Source organism: Loa loa (genome assembly GCF_000183805.2).
Source record: "Loa loa unplaced genomic scaffold supercont3.2, whole genome shotgun sequence".
Lineage (NCBI taxonomy): Eukaryota > Metazoa > Nematoda > Chromadorea > Rhabditida > Onchocercidae > Loa > Loa loa.
The window spans coordinates 265118-279184 of NW_018108182.1; the positions used below are offsets into that span (position 1 = coordinate 265118).

Here is a 14067-nt window from a genome sequence, read left to right on the forward strand (position 1 = left end):
CCACATGTATTTCTCTTAATGACTTTTATTATCATTTTCCTAAGGGATCGATGATATCTAATCTCATTTCCATTTAGTGTTTATGTTTTCATCAACTTATCAAGAAGGGTAGAAGTTTCTTATCTACTCTTTATTTACTACGTTTCTCCAGTCTTTTCATTGAGATTAAAATAGGGTTTTAAAGAATTGAACAAAATTGTTTTTTAAATAAATGATATATGGGAAATTTTTTGCGTATTACTGTAGCCTTAGTTGTTATCCTGAAAATAGACGAAAGGTTAAAATAACTATTGAGAATTGTAAATTAAAAGAAATTACTTTCAATGGCTGGAATATTTTAAGAAATGAAGCCTTAGCATACTGTAAGACAAGCAGCGTAATGCTAAATATCTCAAGTATGTTTGCAATAAACTGCACAAAGTGTTACTTTTAAGGTAAACGAGACTTTGTTGCGCCTTTTATTTTATTTGCTATTTTTTCTTTTTAAACCATTTGAAAAATGATTGATGTATTTGCAGGAAGCGCTAATTATAATGTGATTTAAATAAAATTGTGAAAATGAACAAGAAGAGAAGAACTAAAATGATGAGAGAAATTAAAGAAAGATAAGTAATGAAGTAAATTGCCTCACTTATTTTCATTACCTTCATTTTAAGCCATAGATTGTTAAGCATCTAAAGTTTTCATTAGTACAATATTTAAGCATAACACCATATGACTTGTTATTAGAATTGGTTTTAACATGATAAACAAAGCAAGATAATGATGCAAACAGCTGATATGTAGAATTGAAGCGTTGTCATTTAATTGAAAGAAAAGTGCCAATATTATGATCCGAAGTTATTAGGTAATTGAGCTATTGGCTGGTTGGTCGTCATCAGTATATTGAAAATAATCTATTCAAATAATAAAACTAATCGATATTTCGTGAATTTGTACAACTTTCATTGTTTTCTAATTGATGCAGTTTTTTTTCTTTTCGTTTTTTGTAGACATAACACTTGCGCATTTCTTGGTACGACGAATTTCAAGAAAGGAATGAGAAACGATGGGACTTTTCCCTCTTCCAACTTTTTCCAGATGTGAGGTAGGCATCTTTCATCTTTTTATATTGAAAGTTTCCATTTCATCAAAATTCCCTTGTCAAAATTTATTAATTTCTATAAATAAAATTTTCATAAATCTGTTTGTTGTTCCAACGATTGTGTCACTTTTTCCTATCTGTTATAAACGTTTCTATTACGGCTAATTGATTACTTTTCCGCTTAATTTGCTTACTAAGCTTCTCGAATAAACTTCGAGGGAAAGAAAATGTCCTTCATCATGAATCATTAAATATCTATTAAAATTTGCAGTGAAACATAGGACACCATTTCACTAACCATTTCACTTTCTCTTCAAACGGCCATTCATACAGTCGATAGGCAGATATTCTGTCCTTCTTCTTTTTTTCGAAAATTTAACCTCTTCTTTTTGTTCATCAGAATATTCCCGCAATGTCTTCCCTGTATTAAATGGAAATTTCTTGAAACCTGAAAACTTATTGGGTTTTCTCACTTCGATTTCTTAATTCAATTAATATTAAGTAGAAAAAAAAAAATCAACTTCTTCATTCGTTTTCATTTCTCTCTTCAACCTATGCATATTGTTTTAGCATTAATCCATATTAGTTAAAATTAAGGAATTTAAATAAAAGACTTTGGTTTTATGTTACTGCTACTCCCAATTCACTTATTTTTTCCCCTACTTCTCTTACTTTTTTTTTGGACTTTCTTTACTTTATACATTTTTTTTCAAATTCAAAAAATGGAATAAATGTAGAATTTAAGAAACTGAGGATTCTGAAAAAAAAATTAAGAATTTAATCAAGTTCGAAATGAGAATGAGAAAGACGAAGCCCTAAAGAATTAAAGTTCTCACTTCTCGAAGAAGCGCCAAAATATCAAAGTTTTCATTATCTAAACCTCTGACTAAAACTAACTTCAAATCTTTGCTTTCTGTAACTTATACGAAAACTTACTTCTTATTCTGAGTTTTCCTTCTCTTGAAATTAACAACAATAAGCCAGTTTCTATCAGTAATAATAAACAAGCTTGATATTATTATCAGGAATATATGTTACAGTTTAGTTCAAACTAAAACTATGCTTGATTATAATTGGAAGTTGAAAAATCGAAATTAAAATTCTAAAAGATTTTAATTTAAATAAGGACAAAATGATCGAACAAATTCATGTTTTTTACTTGACACTAATGAAAAGAAGACATCTGGGAGTTGTAGAGTGGACAAGGGTGGGCGGTCGGCCAATCCATTAGTAGTCAATTTCAGTGTGCAAATCTCTTTGCAAATTTGAGCAGAGTCCTGAAAATTAAAAAAGATCTCTAATTTCATCACCTATATTCACCGTAATTCCTCCCTTAGTTTGAAAATGTTTTAACACAACTAGTTACGAAAATAGCTCGTCTAAGATGCAACGCCTTCCTTAGGAAATGTGATAACTGAAATAAGTATTACTTACGTATATCTGATAAGACTCTGGTACCACGTCTTGCACCATTTACTCCACTTATCTTTGATTTATCCCACTTTCAGATTTTCAGTTTGTATATATCCACTGTTTATTGGTGCTAAGATAATACTAGAAGCCCGTGATACCCTAATTCTTGATCCGATACATTCCATTCTTCCGGATCTACCACTGTTTGGACTCATTAACTCATTAAGACCGATCGCTTGCCGTTTCCTGATCAGTAATTCCATTCACAATTATCTCTCCAATAAAAGAAGAAACTACTCCAACAATTTTATCGCGACTAGCTACAGTATACTTGGGTGTACTGTAAGTCCAAGTATATTGTAAATATAAAGTTACTTCATTAATATGACATACTATAAAGACAAGATTATCTTCTCGCATATATGGAAATGGAGTATATGGTTCATATATTTGGCAAAGATTAATACCTTTAGTACCGATATTTTTTTTAAATGAATACGGAAAACCGGAACATTTTTGAATAAAGAGTAGACTATTGCATCTGCGGTCTGAAACAGTGTAAAATATTGCCTGGGTAAGTTGAAGCAATACCGTATAATACAGTATGGAATAAGCGAAGTGCATGTGAAATTATGAATTAGAGTGGATATGTATTTGTCACATAACATGAACTTAATTTGGGATAAGCTTACAAAAATGTAAGGTATATATACGTGCAGTATTACGTGCTTATGATTTTTTTTGGTAATTTTATTAAAGTTATGTATAAGCAGACCATGATTTACCGTTAACTCTAAATTTATGCAAATTTTGTCACCCCAAAAGGGAAACTCACGAAGATTGTATTTTGTGCTCTACCTGAAGAAGCGCGATGAGTAAGAGGTATTGTATAGAGTTAGGTAAGTACAGAGAATTTACCTAGATAATCATCATCACCTACGTGTTACCTAAGTACTTAGATAAATTCCGTTCTCGTTGACCACTCTTTCATACCTGCGTTGAGAATATTATGGTAATCATTCACACCAATATCTTGGCTCTTCAAATGAAACTGATAAACCAACAGATAGATAGTCTATCTTTTCTAAATATCCTTTCTCGGACATGTCTCCTTTCCGTCCTGGTTTGTTTAGAGATCAATGGATAATATATCGGATCATCTCAACGAGAATAGCAACCAGAAGATCAGCTTATCAGAAGATTTCGTAACGGCAGAAATTCCACTGAATGTTACTGACGATCATGTTGAAGCTGAGGTTGCATTACGAACGAAAGATGATGATTACCATGAAGGCGTTTCATTACTTTTATCTATCGATGACACCATCAAAGGTTACCATTAACATGGATGATTCATAAAGACCATAGTATCTTGCCATTAACTGTCCATCGGAGAATGGTCAGCTTTAAATGGTTTCCATTTTTTGAATGACAAACTAGTTCAGAAAGTTTGGTTTAATTTCAAATTTATACTACTTCAAATATACATAAATTTTGAGATTCTGTTTCATTTTTTATCAAATTTATGGACGAAATATGAAAGATACTTCATTGGGATACGAGAATGACTATGGATACTATCGATGTATAACTGAAGTCATTAATTAAATCGGAACGATTTAACACCGTTCTAGTGTTTCACAGTTTTGGCTTACTTGTACATCTAATGTTCATTTCTTTATCTTACATCAAAATAAAGCCATCTCTTCAATTCTTATATTTAATTTATGTGTAGACCAGTTACTTATAGAATTATTTATATCAGATGAGGAAGCATCTTCAGCGAATGATGATGAAATTAAGCCAAGCATGGGACATACAAATTTGGAGCTTTTCGAGGATACAGCAGCTGAGCTATTCTCTCAGTACTTGAAGGTTTTCACCCAACCTCAGGCACTTGAAAGATCTGGGAAGGTATGTTCACTGAATTGAACTAATTCACCGATCTAAAAAAAATAGTTCTTTATTTAATTGTTGAACTCGAACCACCATTCAAAATTGAATCAGAATATGAATTAAGCAACAATCGTTCATTTTTTGTCACTTCAAGTATCTCTTAGAGGATATCAATCTATCTATATTTGACATCGTATCTTCTTCCACTGCTCTAGTGTTACTAATGTTATGGTATACGAAAATTACTTGCATTTGAAATAAAACTTCTGTAAAAGTGAAACATTTTCAGTCGGCAAATTTGGGTACATTATTCGGTGTATATTTGCCAACAGTTCAGCATATCTTGGGTGTAACCATGTTTATACGTCTTTTCTGGGTTGTTGGAATTGCTGGCATATCACAAGCTTCTCTACTTCTTGCACTCTGTTGTTTAACTGTATGTTTTTTTTCCTTTTTCATATTGATTCTGATCATCAGTTAAGCTTTGCTTGTAAAGCTGAGGGAGGTAAAATTATTCAACTACCCTTTCTCCATTTATCAAATAATATTTATTATTCATGGGTAATTAGTTACTGATTATTATATTAACTATAAATGTAATCCGCCGTTACCGCAATTTCGCTGTACTAATTTCTGAGAAAACTTTTCCACTCCTTTTCATAAGACACCATTAGTGATCATCGCAATGTTCACTGAAGTTTTGGGTAATGTTTAATTCTGTGAAAGATTTACCAATGTTCGCTCTAGACTTTCATCACCAGTATCAGTTTATCAGCAATAGCTACAAATGGAGAAATCAAGAGCGGTGGTGCCTATTATATGTTGTCGAGAAATCTTGGGACAGAATTTGGTACAGCCATAGGCATATTGTTCTATTTGGGAAATGCAGTTGCCGCATCTATGTATTTAGTCGGTGGAGTGGAAATTTTATTGGTATGTATTATCATATTTTGCCAACAGTGTTCTGAGCATAGTTATTAACTCCGAGATAATTTTATGGATTTTTTTCGACTCATCACTCAAAAATTTCATCCATCTTTCAGATTTACATTTTTCCTGATCTTACCATTGGCGGCAGAGAAGTGCAGTCACAGACAGGTTGAACATTCAAAAGTTTTCTGTTTCATTTCTAATGTTGCTGACTACTAATAGTATGGACGGATGATGTAGATGCTAGTCTTATTTCATTTCCAATACTCTGTGGTACATTTCTTAGCATACTCAAAAATCGCAGATAGATAGATATTCAACTTGGGAGGCATCACTAAAAAAATCGGAACTCAGTATATCACTTATTTCATGAACAGTAATTTTACTGCCCAATGTTCATCCTTCTATAATTTTACGATACATTTTTAATTTCATTAAACTTAGCATAAAATATGGAAGTTTTATGAACACCAAGTTATTATTAGTATAATTTACTATCTGCAGACATGTTTGGTATGATGTCGCATAACTTACGAATATACGCTACATTATTATTATTGCTTGAATTTGTTGTTGTAGCAATGGGTGTACGATTTGTGCAGCTTTTTGCACCGGTACGCTTGTAATTTTCATACTCATTAGAGTGAAACGTTGAGTTTTGCAAATTTCCTTGATAATGTCATTACTTTAATTCTTATTCCCTTACCTTCAGATCTCACTTTTATGTGTTATTTTATCGATATTATCCTGTATTGCTGGTGGAATCGAAAAATCAATCAGTCCAGAGAATGGGCAAAGGTGTGAAAATTTTCTTTTTTATTACTAACGAGGAATAATTTAAATCTCGTAACATCTATTCATCGATAATTCCTGAAATTAAAGTTAATCTTATGACGAACCGAGAAAGAATTAGGCATGTACAAATGACGTTTATCTTTCGCTTCAGGGTATGCAAAATAGGTGACCATTTATTGCAAGCACAAGTATTCATGCCGCAAAATATCTCAGTTGTGGACATTTGCAAGTACTGCAATGAAAAATATGTGTTAGTTCTTAATAATTGTAGGAAATCGTGTATTCTTGATCAGCAACTAAAAGTATAACCTGAAGGTTCCAAATTTTCCATGAATTTATATGATTTGTTGTCTAATGACAGCTGGTGAAATTTGGAGGTGCCAATTTCTGATCACGAGAGATTAATTGACTGGGAGCAAAGAAAGTCGGGTCATTCTAAATCAGCATGGGTTAGCTCCTGCACTGAAAATTAGCGGTCATTGTAATATTTTCAGCTCAGAGAAATTACCTTATGTTAGATAGGAATTACCTTATATCAGACATGATTTTGAAGTTTCAATTTTAAGTAATTTTAGATCAAAATAGTGATATTAACATTGCATTTTCTTGGCCAGCGAAATTTTGTTGAAGTAATATTCAAATATGTTTACATGCATTATAAACTATGGATTTTCATTTTCAGAAGTAGGACTGTTACAGAATACTGCAGTAATGGGACATGTTTTTTACCTATTAAATGCGTGAATGGTTATCCTGGTTTTATTGGCGGTGTTCTAAAAGGTCCTATTCTGTTTCAAATTCTTGTTCCATTCAATTTGATGGTAGTTCTGAATAATTTCTTCAATTTTTTAATAGATGTTTGAATTTAAACTTCATTTTAGTCTCTTTATCAATTATAATTTTTGACTCGGATTTGCAGAAAACTTGAAAGCAACTCATTATATGAAAGCTGGTGAATACAAACCTGGAAAGGCAGCAAATACCCATGCAGAAGTGTACCAAGAAATGCAGACTACATTCTTCGTATTACTGGCTATTTATTTCCCGGCAGTTACTGGAATTTTAACAGGAGCTAACATGAGCGGTACTGTTGTCTTTTATTTCCTAAAATATATTGGCCAGCAACAAAAGAAGGAGATTATTTTGGGACTTTATATTTTCATTTACCTCAGTGACTTCTGAAGGTAAAAACTTGATAAATCGAGTGAAATTTTAGGAGACCTCAAAAATGCCCAAAAATCAATACCGTCAGGTACATTGGGGGCGCAGTTGACCACTTCATTGATCTACTTTGCTCTTGCTTTAACTTTTGGTGCATCAATCGATGGAGATGTCTTACGGGACAAGTAAGTACATGCATATTATGTACAGTTCCATCTCTGTATAGTTATTTGTTTGATCTGTGGACACTAATTATGCTTATGCTGTAGCACTTAAATTCCAAACAAATTTTATGTTTGAAGATATGGAGCATCGATGGCAGGTAGTATGGTCGTAGCAAATTTGGCTTGGCCAAGTCACTGGATATTGTTAATCGGCTCGTTTACGTCGACATTTGGAGCTGCCCTTCAATGTTTATGCAGTAAGTATTCTCTTCTATGTATTTTCTTTCAGCACTTATGAATTTTAGATTCATTTTAAAATGATCATCGTCGTTATAACGTTGTTACTACTTTTTTTCAAAATTTTTTTCCGAAAAATGTTAATACTTCTTTCAAAAATTTTAGAAAAAAATTTTTTCTCTCAAAATTTCAACATGTTAACTTCCTCGGAATAATGTTCTTCCGCATAATTTAATGTATTAGAATGCTTATTTCCTTCCCAAAAAATTATTAAATACTTCGTAACGAATAATCGTTGTTGTCATATCATATCGATATTTTATCCTTTATTTTAGGCGCACCTCGTTTACTGCAGTGCATAGCACAAGACGAAGTGGTACCAGAGTTAAAGAGTTTTAGGAAATTGACGAAAAGAAATGAACCCTTCCATGGGTATGTACTAAATATTTTGTCGATTCATACAATCGAATTACAAAATGAGAGTCTTAATTGCATTGTGTACTTAATTTCTTGTATCGTATATAAAAGCTTACACCATTTATATCCTCAAAAAAAAGTTGCAATTCCTTTTCCACCGTATATGTGGTAGGACAAGGAATTCTGATTATTCATTAGTATGTCCAATCGTAACCAACTCTACGTTTAACGTTTCTGAACTGTTTCATCTTATATTAGAGTGCACACTTGTCCTACACAAATTTCCAGGTCATTGATTTCAACTGCTTTTTTAAAGTATGTAATTATGGGATAGCATACTTTTACACATAATTTTGAAAGCCCCTGTTACAGATTACTGATTACAACGTTTATTGCTGAATTAGCAATACTTCTTGGTGCAATGGATCATATTGCTGCTGTCGTTGATTTCTTCTTCTTGATGTGTTATGCATTTATTAATGTCATCTGTGCAATGCATTCTATTGTCAAGGCACCCAACTGGAGACCTCGTTATAGATATTATCACTGGTAAGTGCTTTGCTTTACGACTAGTCGGTTGGATAGTATCGAAGCATGACGGTACTCATTCCTTGTCCCTTTCATTTAATATTCAATCGGTCTTTTTCCTGCAATTGTTACTTATGAAAGTTTCATATAGGAATAAGCCTGCTTCACTCGGAGAAAATATTTAATTCAGGTCACTTGCTCTGCTTGGTGCATTTCTGTGCTTTTTCATCATGTTCACGACGCATTGGGACTATGCCATTGTTTCATGCCTTCTCTGTTTTTCACTTTACAAATATACGGAGTACAGAGGGTATCTTATATTATTTACTTCATTATTCAGTTTGAATCACTTCTCAGATACTTTCTCCGTAATAATATCATCATTTTTGTAAAAAAATATGGTCAAAAATATACCTCACTTTCCTTCGTACTTTTCCTGTAATCTTAGTGATAAAATCATTGAAGGAACAGATATATATATGTATCTTTGTTTATTAATCAGGAATTGAAGGCATAATTTAGAGCAAACAAAGAATGGGGTAATGGAATGCGGGCTGTGTCAATCTCAACTGCACAAAAAGCTTTGTTAACGATAGACGATAGCGAAGCATCACATCCAAAAGATTTCAGGTGATTACTTCAAACGCATACTTTTTTTTAGTTTTTCCTTGCTACCTTTTCTTCTTTTCCTTGTTACTATTCCCTGAAAACCCATCAAATCTTCTATACCTTATACTCTTCATGTGTTGTCATACTTGAAATATATCATATATTAAGGCCGCAGTTGCTACTTCTTTTTGCACTAAAATGGCAGGATGATCAGACTGATTTACGCTATAAGCGATTGCTTCATTTGGCGTCACAGCTGAAAGCGAGTCAAGGATTGTGCGTAGTCGTTGCATTCCTTTGTGGCAATCCTTTCGATGAAAATGATCGAAACAGTGCTAATGAGGTAAATCATTCGATCTCCTATTTTTGCTGGAATCCTTACTTTTTAAATTCATCAATTTTCCACTGTGTTTAATAAAAATATTTATATTTCGACAACAGCTGCTAATGTTTTTTTCTTCTCTTTTTTTTTTTTTAATATAAAAAGATATGGCAGTGCTGGGAATAATAATTTTCTTATGCAGAGCAATTATTTTTACTAGATACGAAAGCGATTAAAATATTATATGAAAGAAGCAAAGCTTCGTGGATTTGCGAAAACTCTTGTATATGGCGAATCTCAGGTATTACAAAACATTGTTTGAAATATGGATGATGGGAAAGGTGAAAAGGGCAGCAGTTTTTTAATCCATGTAATTAAAAATAATCTAGAGGATTTGTAAAGATTTTTTGTGCTTCAGATCTGTGGGAGTATTTCGACAGTTATCCAGAGTACTGGAGTCGGTGCTCTTTGTCCGAATACACTGCTATTGAAATGGCCGAAATATAGTTCAGACTGGCCCTCCGAACCACCAGATTCAGAATATTCAACATTTGTTGGTTAGTTTATTTTTGCAATTTCGAATAAGAATCGCTGCGGAATTACCTATAATTTTTTCCCTTATTTGCTTTGCATATCATCTGAAAATTTTATATTTGTTTGTAAGAAAAATCATGCAACCGTGTATAGCTTGCAGTTGTTCGCTTTCAGAACAAATGCTTTGCGAACAAATCTGAACTTCAAGTTACTTATTATCGTTTCGATGAGGAATATTTAAATTTTGTAATAATATATCCGTATCTTGAGTCTTTTTGTTTTAATGAATGAACAATTTTAGACAAATTACATGCTGGATATGTCATGAAAATGTGTCTCCTCGTAGCAAAAGAAATATCACATTTTCCCTACATAACTGAACCGGTAAAGGAAGGCTATGTCGATGCATACTGGATAATTCGTGATCGAGGCTTTCTTGGGTTAATAGCTCATTTATTACTGAATCACAAGGTTAGCGTTTTATTCAGGAGTCAAATAGAAGCTGGTGCAAACATAAGCTCACTTCTGGTTTGCTACAATATGTTGGACATTTTTACTAATAGACTAAAATGGAAATTTTTATTTAAAATTTCTTTTTGTACTAAATGTATCGAGCAATTCATTTGGAACGTTTACATAGAAAATGCTCTTCTTTCATTTAATCCACGACTTATCAATTGAGATAACACTTTCAGGTTTGGCGTGGATGCCAATTGCGTGTGATTGGTATTGCTCGTGATAGTGAAGAAAAGAAAGAGATGATTGGTAGGATTAATTTCTATTTGAAAGCGATGCGCATTGATGCTACTGTGCAGGTTTACTTTTTAAATACGTGAACTCATTATCACTGGAAGATTGATTAGGGCATTGATGTTGAAAAAAATAGGCGAAGGACAAATGAACGACAGTAAATGTTATCTTTAGGTGGACATACTGAGTGATCCTAATATATCACGGTCCGACTTTGAGCGGACGTTAATGATGGAAGAAAGGAGTCAAATGGCACGTGAGGCGAGAAGATTTGCGATGATGGAGAAAAACAGTAAACCGTTAATGGAGTCTGGTGACAAAACAAATGATGTCGATAACACTGAGGTTCCATTATTGTTTTTGCTATCTTAACCAAAGTAAATATTCATGATATTCTTAGTTAGTAATATAGAGATGAAGATAATTAGAGATAGAAAATCCTTAGAGCTTCTTCGTAATTTCGATAAAGGATATTTATGGAAAACAGACACTCCATCGGCAGTGGTGTAAAGTCTCATGCCTCATATGCTTTGTTTTTTTGTGCACTTGTAGCCTCTGAAAAAAAATCGTTTCTGTGTTGAAAAACATGCTGGCGATATCACCACAATCGATGTTGAAGAGAACGGTTATGGTAAAACCAATGAAGATCTCGTCACCGACGACGTTAATTTGGATTGTAATCATTATATTATTTTTATTTTTATTTTTAAAAATCTTCATTTCCTTCACAAGTTTAATGTAGGAAAAGAGCTGTAGAAATTTTGAAAGTGATTTACAGATTCTTCTGGGGAATCGTATCATTTTAGACCTCCTTTCTTACAGCTCTTATTTGGATCACCTTTTTTTTCCATATTACCCACTTTTTTATTGCCACATTCGTCTTATGAGATTTATTTCAGTAAATATAATGGAAAGTCAAAATGTTCAGACATTTCCGACAGAGACAGAATTAGGGTTTGTTTTCGAATTTTCAAGTTATCTGTGCAAGTTTTATCGCAATCACGCCATGTTGCTCTAATGCAGCTGTAGCACAGATAACTTGCTGCTGCTATCTGGATGCTTCGTTAATTCTGTTGAGGCTATTTATTACTCTCCAGGAGAAAAATTGTGAAGAAACTGCGAATACGTGATGAGGATATCAAATATGATAATGAAAGAATAAGGCGCCTGCAGAATTTAGACAGGCGAAAGGTTTTCATTCCCACTTTTATGATCGATTAATTTTTTTTTCCTTATCGTAAGTTGGCAGTCTGAACTTGGTCTTGATTCAAATTTGTGCTTCATTTGTGATAATCTAGATTATGTCTATCTATGCTTCATTTTTCCTCCATGTAATTTGTGATATAAAAGAAATTGCATTTGAAATTGTATTGTATGAAATTGTATTTTGAAACGAAACAAGGTGGAAAAGTTTTCCTTTTTGTTTGCAGATAAAACAGAATAACCGTATGATTAATATAAAAATTAACGAATGCTGTTTTCAGGTTCACAAAATGCACACAGCTACCCGTTTGAATGCTTTGTTTAGGAGGACATCCGAAAAAAGCCAACTGATATTACTTAATCTTCCAAAACCTCCCGAAGTGAAAGAAGGTTTAATATTTATCCAATTTATAACTATCATCGATACATTAAATCTTTCTAGTGGAAGTTTACTAGCATCTCAAATTTCATTGTACATTATCTTAATTTGTAGCAATACTAGATACACAAAATATAAGTTGTAGTATTTTTGTATTACTTTTATGGTTCCAACCGATTTTAAATCTGATTTCGTGAAAAAAAAACGATAGATTCTTTCCAAATGTTGTACAATTTGCATGAATTTATTATAAAATACTTCAAATTTTTAGGTTTCACAGATTATTTGCATTATTTAGAGGAGCTTACAGCAGGCTTACCGCGAGTCCTTTTTGTACGTGGAGCTGGAGCAGAAACTCTCACTTCAACTGCTTGATTTTTTATATGATTCTTTTTTTAATTTAAAATTGGCTGACTATCCAGCACTTCTTTATTGTATACTACAGTTACTACGTGTTGTGCAACTACGGTTTTTACTCGCTTAACTTTGTTTTATAACTAGCTAGCAATCAATGAATATATCCTGAAATGAAATAGGAGAAACTTACTATATCAAAAGAAAGTAAGGATTTGTGAATTCATTGAGCTAACTTCTATTATTGAATTAAGTGATTAATCACTGGAGAAATTACGATTCACACGCTAAAGTCGTTGGTAGGGTGAATATGGCCGGTACTATCTTGAGTCAGCTACTTTTCTATATTGAATTTATTTCTTCATTTTGCATAGTATTTATTGTTTCAGATTAATTTATTTAGTGATCAGTGGTGAAATTCGCCAACTGTTTAAATTTACAGAACTCCTTTTCCGAAATTTTTTTTGTTTCAGTTTATACCTTAAAGGACAAAATAGGTTTTCCGAAGCGGTGGACATGGTGGAAGTGATTGTTCTCCTATTAAGGCTTTTTTGTGATATTTTGGGTTACTACATTTCAAAATTATGGCAAATGGACAAAATTCAACTCGAACAGTATATTTTGATTGTAAGAAGTGATGCACCATTCACTTTCTTCGTGTTATTGCTGTTAATTGGATGCTTTATGGAAGAATACAAAAAATGTTTAATGGTATTCTTGCAATTTTTCACACTGATCTTAATACATTATTGATTAGTTTAGCTACTCAGGCAGAGAGTACATATGTACATATTTCTCAGTTCGTTCCTCAAATTTCTGATCTATCATTTATACCTTACTGACTGCTAATAACAATAACTACTCTAGAATTGTTGATAATACTATTGCATTAACCACCAAAAGCATTCAGAATCTTGATTCTGTTACATCCATATTCCTGCTAATTGAGTTGTTCTGGTTCAGTCACAACAAGGATCTTCGATTTTATTGTCCCTTATCTTCTTGAATTACTGATAAGAGTGGAAGAAACTTAAGCTCAAGGTTGAATGTCTAATAAGCTTAAGTGTAAGCTGAAGGAAGATAAAATATATCGAAGTAATCTTTGGAATGAAGAACAATATTTGTTGCAAAGAATTTCGATTGTGAATAGTAAAAGGACATAGAATTGATTACTGATATCTGTTATATCTTCATTAGGACAGAATATACGATCTCATGGAAAGCATAATGATGATATTTCTAGACGAGTCACATAACAACAAAAGGAAGTGATAAAAATGAATGCAAACCT

At 32.6% G+C, this 14067-nt stretch overlaps 1 protein-coding gene across 1 annotated transcript; it reads left to right on the plus strand.

The window, feature by feature from the left end:
• The first annotated feature begins 986 nt into the window (after positions 1–986).
• On the plus strand, positions 987–12995 carry LOAG_00512 (hypothetical protein). Its single transcript, XM_020445454.1, has 28 exons — positions 987–1087; positions 3631–3829; positions 4263–4411; positions 4683–4829; positions 5141–5326; positions 5437–5491; positions 5828–5937; positions 6036–6121; positions 6270–6368; positions 6801–6898; positions 7038–7202; positions 7335–7464; positions 7582–7700; positions 8016–8112; positions 8470–8646; positions 8816–8935; positions 9148–9255; positions 9403–9577; positions 9777–9857; positions 9975–10113; positions 10392–10561; positions 10786–10905; positions 11015–11185; positions 11393–11516; positions 11740–11794; positions 11938–12031; positions 12325–12433; positions 12694–12995. The coding sequence occupies exons 1-28, from the start codon at positions 1049–1051 to the stop codon at positions 12795–12797; spliced, it is 3426 nt and encodes a 1141-aa protein (XP_020304089.1). The 5' UTR covers positions 987–1048; the 3' UTR covers positions 12798–12995.
• The last annotated feature ends 1072 nt before the right edge of the window (positions 12996–14067 follow it).

What these genes read in the sequence shown, in the direction of transcription:
- LOAG_00512 (XM_020445454.1), top strand. Translation starts at nt 1,049, where the DNA reads ATGGGACTTTTCCCTCTTCCAACTTTTTCCAGATGTGAG. An exon ending in AGAAATGAACCCTTCCATGG is followed by an intron (nt 8,113 to 8,469) that starts GTATGTACTAAA and finishes CCCCTGTTACAG; the next exon opens with ATTACTGATTACAACGTTTA. An exon ending in AGAATTTAGACAGGCGAAAG is followed by an intron (nt 12,032 to 12,324) that starts GTTTTCATTCCC and finishes TGCTGTTTTCAG; the next exon opens with GTTCACAAAATGCACACAGC.